At 32.6% G+C, this 6297-nt stretch overlaps 1 protein-coding gene across 2 annotated transcripts in view; it reads left to right on the top strand.

Annotated features, from left to right (window-relative positions):
* The window catches only part of LOC108750045 (nardilysin-like), a 9471-nt gene extending 5215 nt beyond the window's left edge, over nt 1–4256 (top strand). For both annotated transcript variants that reach the window (XM_018489242.1, XM_018489243.1), the window contains 4 exons: nt 44–422; nt 566–1052; nt 1276–1403; nt 4074–4256. In XM_018489242.1, coding sequence (XP_018344744.1) covers nt 44–422; nt 566–1052; nt 1276–1403; nt 4074–4172 — 1093 coding nt within the window. In that variant the 3' untranslated portion in view covers nt 4173–4256. The remainder of the gene's footprint in view (nt 1–43; nt 423–565; nt 1053–1275; nt 1404–4073) is intronic.
* The last annotated feature ends 2041 nt before the right edge of the window (nt 4257–6297 follow it).

Raw genomic sequence — 6297 nt, 5'->3', positions numbered from 1 at the left:
TATATATATATATATATATAAATCTTTATTCTTTTTCATACAGGGATATGAGATTATGGATATTGAAACTCTCCCATTACACACACGTTGATATGCACACTGCTCTACGTGGTATCAATTTTGAAGAATTCCAAGGTTTTGTGAAATTCTTCACCAATCATTTGTACATTCAGTGCCTTGTGCAAGGCAACATGACACAGAACGCTGCGATCGATACCGTACACAAATGTGTTGAAATAATTAATTGCGGTCCCTTGATTTCTAGTATGATACCGCAGATGAGAGTCACTCAGATACCAGTGGGCACGTCTTATTGCAAGTTGAAAAATATCAACAAAATTGATGCAAATTCGGTAATAACAAATTATTATCAAGCTGGTGTCAAATCGATTGAATTATCAGTGTTGATCGATCTGATGATCGTAAGTATTAAATAATTTAGTTTCATATATTTTTAATGCATGGAATCTTCAGTTAATTTATTTGTAAAATTATATATGAATAACATCTTTTATTATCGCGATTGATTTTATCTGCATCACATTCATCCGCACTTTGTTTATAGATGATAATGGAAGAACCGTTATTCAATCGGTTGCGAACTCAAGAACAGCTTGGTTATGACGTCTCCTGCGTCCTTAGAGATGTCAACGGAATCTTAGGATATTCCATTACCGTTCACACTCAGGCAGATAAATACACAACCGAACATGTGGATCAGCGGATCGAAGAATTTTTAAAATCTTTTAATAAGATTTTGGAAGAATTCTCAGAAGAAGATTTAGATGATGCTAAGGAGGCACTAAGAAAATTAAAGCAATGTGCCGATATTGATCTTGAAGAAGAAGTTAATAGAAACTGGCATGAGATCACACATTGGCAATATATGTTTGACAGACTCGAGAGGGAAGTACTCGCAATAAAAGATATAAAGATGAACGAACTAAGAGAATGGTCCACAAAGCACACGTTGAACGGAAGTAATTTCAGAAAATTGAGCATGCATGTGGTAGGAACCGATCCGAAAGAAAGTGCAGTCAAGGAAGCAAATAGTAAGTAAATAACTTTTTGTAAAAAAAAAAAACACCAAAATATTTAAACATTAAAGTCTGCTTTGACGATAATAGGATTTCTCTTAGTTGATTAGATTAATCGATCCAATTTACATTTGTAATTGTTTTTTTAGTTCTTATTTTGTAACATTTTTTATCTTCCATCTTTTTTGTTGGATTATACTTAAATTACTAAAAGAATTAAAATTTTTAAATGTTGTAGATGCCGAAGATTGCAAGAAAGCGCAATACTTTGTTTTGGAATATATAACCAATGAACAGAATAAGGAAATTACAAATCATCATATTATTGACATAGAAAAGTACAAGAAAAAACTTTATATCTATCCAGTAAGTGAGGGGATTAGTAGTCCTCTCAGAAAGCTGTATAAGTGATATACTCAATAATAATAGTACAATGAAAAAAATGATAAATCATACTGCCTTATGATAATAAGGTCCTTTTTTTATTTATTGAACGTTTAAATTTAACACTAATTCTCATATAAACAACAATATTATAATGAAGTATTACAATCAACTTTTCGTGTAACTCTTCACACTTCCTGTCTTTATATTCTTTTTAATAAGCTATATTATAATAGCTAATATTGTTAGGAACATTTTGCATGCCGCTCTTTTGTATAGAGCATTTATAAGTGGATAAAATATAATCCTAAATAAATAAATAATATGGATAACATAAATGCAATTGTAATAATATAAGTGGATTAGGAAGTCAAATATTTACTCGAGATGTAATTTTTCATATTCTTTTAATTGTATTCAAGACATGACAACACGTTTTCAATAAATCATTAAACTTCCGAAAATATCAGCCAACCATATCCAAACTTTCTCTTCACCTTCTCTCTCTCCTCTCTCTCTCTCTCTCTCTCTCAATCTCTCTACTCGTGCTAAGAGCTTTCTTACAGGACTCGATTTAAAGTTCGTTATTGTTTACAAAAGCTGCACATGTCGCGCATGGCTTCTTTATAAATTGAACTGAGGATCCTACAAATCTTAAATACTCTAATTTTGCGTGTGTATGTGTGTTGTGAGAGGATGCGTTTATAGAAGTTAAATGAAGGGTTAAATATTATGCTCTTGAAAAAAAGGAGGAAACTTAAATGTATCTGCCAATTGGATCAACTGCTCTCTCCGTCTCTCTAGGAAAGAAAATTTCCTGAGGTAGGAAGGTAGAGCACTTGTGTTCCAAAAGCCAGATTTACAGCAAGTATTAATAATGCAATTTAAATATTTCTAAATCGTTATAACATCCATTAAGAGTGCGTTTCGCATTTTATACTTCGAATAATCATTGTATATATCTTTTTTTTCTTTTTTTCTCTTTGCAGTAATATTATATAGAGTTGCCACTACATTTATATTAATTATTTACCTGCTACTCTCCAAATATGTATCCGCTTTTTAAAAAGTAGTTTAAATGTGTCTTTAGAGTTACGATAATCTTTTTTTTTTCGGTTCTGCCTCGTGTTCTCGCCAGTACTGATTCTCTTTACCCTTTCTTCTCCTTTGCTCCGTTTCTTTATTCTGTTAAATCACGTAATATCCCCTACGTAGGATCACGGAAGTTGTACGAATTATAATTACTCAGAAACTTGTGCACACGATCCCTCGTTTTTTTTTTTTTTTTAACTAGCGAAAGCATAGAATCAGCTCTGCTCGACACCAGACATGAATGGGGTACATGTTACAACAGTACAATGTTTACAATGGTATTAATAATCCAACAAGAATACATCAATGCAGCTGCGTTTTATATAAATGCGAGGACCGCGGATGGGTCGGCTACGTGCGAATTGGCGAACTCTCGGCATCCACCGGTGGCTAATTAATTACCACAAACGATCACGTGCTACAAATATAATGTTCTTTCCTGTGCGGACAAACTTTTCATTCTACTTAAGGGATTTGATCTTTTTTTTTCTTTATACTCGTCGCGAGATCCTACGTTTCCCTCTTTCTCTGTCTCTCTAATATCCATCTGATAATAGCACTGAAAAAAAGCGATTCGAAATGTAGGTACAGTTTTTATTATGCACCGCATTGTCTTGCAACGTACGTCGACCCACCGAAGTCAAATTATATAATCATCAATAACAGCTGAGCGCATGTATAATTTTTTTCGGATCGACGAACGGATTCCGCCCTCTTTTTCTTTCCCGTTTTCTCTCTTCATAAATTGGTAACTCAAGCGACAGTTCCGAACACAGGGCAATTTATCTTATTGTTAGTTGAAAAATTCGAAAGGGCGTTTACTCTCTCTCACACAAATACATCCACGTAAATAGTAATATACGCGTATATTTCCTTCCTTTTTCACATATATATCCCATGCGCTTTCGCATCGTTTAATATTTTTCTTCCTTCGGATATAAGAAGAGAAAGTAAAAAAAAGAACGGGAAAACAAACGTACTAATAATTATCAAGTATACATGTTATCGCGCGTATGCGTGTAATCTTTTCCTTCCCTATGAAAAATAATAGCGTAGTTATATGTTATGTAATATTTAATAAGAATATATAAGATGTGTGTCGGGGCCCACATGCGTTTTTTTTTCATCTACATCGATATCTCTTTTTTTTTTTACTTTTTTACTTTATTACATTACACTTGCGTTTCGCTATCGTTATTTTAGTTTATATCTCATATTACGTATATAAGCAAAACTACGTTAAGGAAAACTTAAAATTTATAATTGTCAAGTGCGCATAACTCAGAGAGGTGGTTCCTCTTTTTTTTTTCTTTTTCATTATTATGCTTAACGTCGGATCGCTATGAGAAGTTCAATTCTACTCGTACGGGCTACAGTTAGAAGTTAAAAGATAAGAAGAACACACGTGTATACGCGTAACACGACGCCCATCTCATTGCGTATACATCTAAAGTATATGAGAAACGTAAATATACAATATATATTTTTTTTTCTTTTCTATTTTTAATCTAGCATTTAAAACAAGTTATTGAAAATTAAATAGTTTTTCTTTTTTTCAAGATTCCTGCAAGGCAACCTAAGGCTCTAAAAGACATAAAAAGAAGGAGGACAGTAAACGTACAGAAGATATATAAGAAAGCGGGACTTTTCTTTGAATAAAGGATATAACTGTTGATAAATATACGTTAAAAGTGTTAATGAGAATCCTATACTTGGCAGCATATAGTATAATATTCTGTGCTAAAAAAGTGGTTGAAACGAAATGAAAATAGCTGTTTTCCTTCGAAAAATCGAGCGTGTTATCTCATGACAACGTGCTTTGCAGTACATTACGCGCGGCACGTAGATCGTAAAAAATGAATTCTGTGCGATATTCATTTAACCGTTTCTTCATTACAATGGTTTTTTGTCATTTCAGCAAGATTATCGAGAGTTTAGCATTTACTTGGTGTACAATTAATTTTTCTGTTATTTAGTTATCTGTTCACAACACACAATGTTTCGAAGATCAATATAGATTGTTATTTCATAAAATACGATAGATTATTTATAACTTTTAATGGGTATGTCTCGGTATTATCATAGACGACTTTCGTGGGCCCCACTTTTTCTACTTATTACAACGAAAAGCCAGGCAGTTACGCTCTGAATTGCGAAAACGCGCCTGTTTTTTACGTCGTTAATGCTTTATGCGAGTTTTCCTTGTTTTCAACATTTCTGCTTTCTGTTGTATTCAATATTGAATTCCTTTTTTTTATCGTTTTTGTATTACGCTTCGCGTTTACATTAAATTATTTCACGTTTTATTATATTGTTGCATACTCATATCAGTGCAGCAGCAACTGATCACGTTGCATACATCATTATTTGTGTCTTTATTTGTTTTATATCCGGTATATATATATATATATCAAGAGTTCGATTTCTCAGAAAGAAAATCATCTATCTTTACGTAAAAGCGTAAAGTGGCGTTTTACTCTCAAATTCGTATTTCGTCAGATTCAAGAAGGTCGGCTTCGCTAGTACGTGTTATATGTATTATGTGTGTATATGTGTATATTATATATATACGCGTTCAAAACGAACGGCATTGTCAATTCTCGAAATTTACGTTTTCAAAAAAGAATATCGTATCAGCGATCATGCATTGCAACGTACTTTGCAAAGTAATCATAAGCGTTCGTACGCTAATCATAAGTCGTTTATGAGACTCGAGTGATTATAAAATCATATTACATGTATCCGTGAAACGTATGATTTACCAACGCTCATCGTGACAAATACGTTAAGCAAATGTTGATTACTTCGCATATGCATCGTGTAAAACAGTCGAATTATTTTTCACATATGCTCAGCGCATATCGAAGCTGACATTATTAGTTATAATTCATCTCTGTTATTCATATATATATATATATGTTATATATCTTTTTTCCTGTTCCTACACGCAACTCAGGAAACTGAGAGCTTCGGAAATGTAGGAGAACATGGGACTCTCTTTTCCTCTTTTTTTTTTCTTTTCAGTAAAATTTATCCGCGGATGTCATTTTCTTAACATGCCATTTAAAGCACTTCCGTCTGTCTTTCTTTCTATCCCTCTTTCTCTCACTCTCTCTCTCTCTCTCTCTCTCTTTCTTTCTCTCACAGGATCTTGCTCCTTTAACTATTCTCAGACTCGTTAACTGTCATTTTACTCAAATTATATAAAGTTTCTCATTGTCCTAATGCATTTTACGCAATAACAAATCTACAAAAATATAACATTTTATCTTATCACCATATCTCATTATATTATCTCAATAAATGGTTTCCTCTTTTTACTCACTTTAATCATTTTCGTACACATGTCTTAGACACGTGTCTGCCTCGTCTTCATTACTTATTTTAATAATCGTGTTCTGTCGTGCTGTCTTGTTATTTCGCTGTTATATATCATTTCTATTGATAAAAGAACCCTTGTTTTTATCTCTTTTAAACTCCGATGATCTTTGGTAGAAAGTCATTTAGACTATTCTACACATAAATAGCATATTTTTAACATAATCATCTCCTATTCCGATGCGTAATAAATATATACGCACCTGGACTCTATATATACACCATATCAATCACACTGCGTCACTTATAAAGCAACTGTTCATATGTACAATTAAACGAAGAATATTTCTGGGAATATGCTACACTAGGTATGCACAGAAAAGCTCGCTTTTGTAATGTAATAAAATTAATTTTTTATTTTTCAAATATTTAACAACTAATTTGACATATTTTTAACAAATTATTA

Source organism: Trachymyrmex septentrionalis, unplaced genomic scaffold, assembly GCF_001594115.1.
Source record: "Trachymyrmex septentrionalis isolate Tsep2-gDNA-1 unplaced genomic scaffold, Tsep1.0 scaffold32, whole genome shotgun sequence".
In the NCBI taxonomy this organism is placed as follows: domain Eukaryota; kingdom Metazoa; phylum Arthropoda; class Insecta; order Hymenoptera; family Formicidae; genus Trachymyrmex; species Trachymyrmex septentrionalis.
Note: the sequence above shows the minus strand (reverse complement) of the source record. Positions and strands in the feature narration are given on the sequence as shown.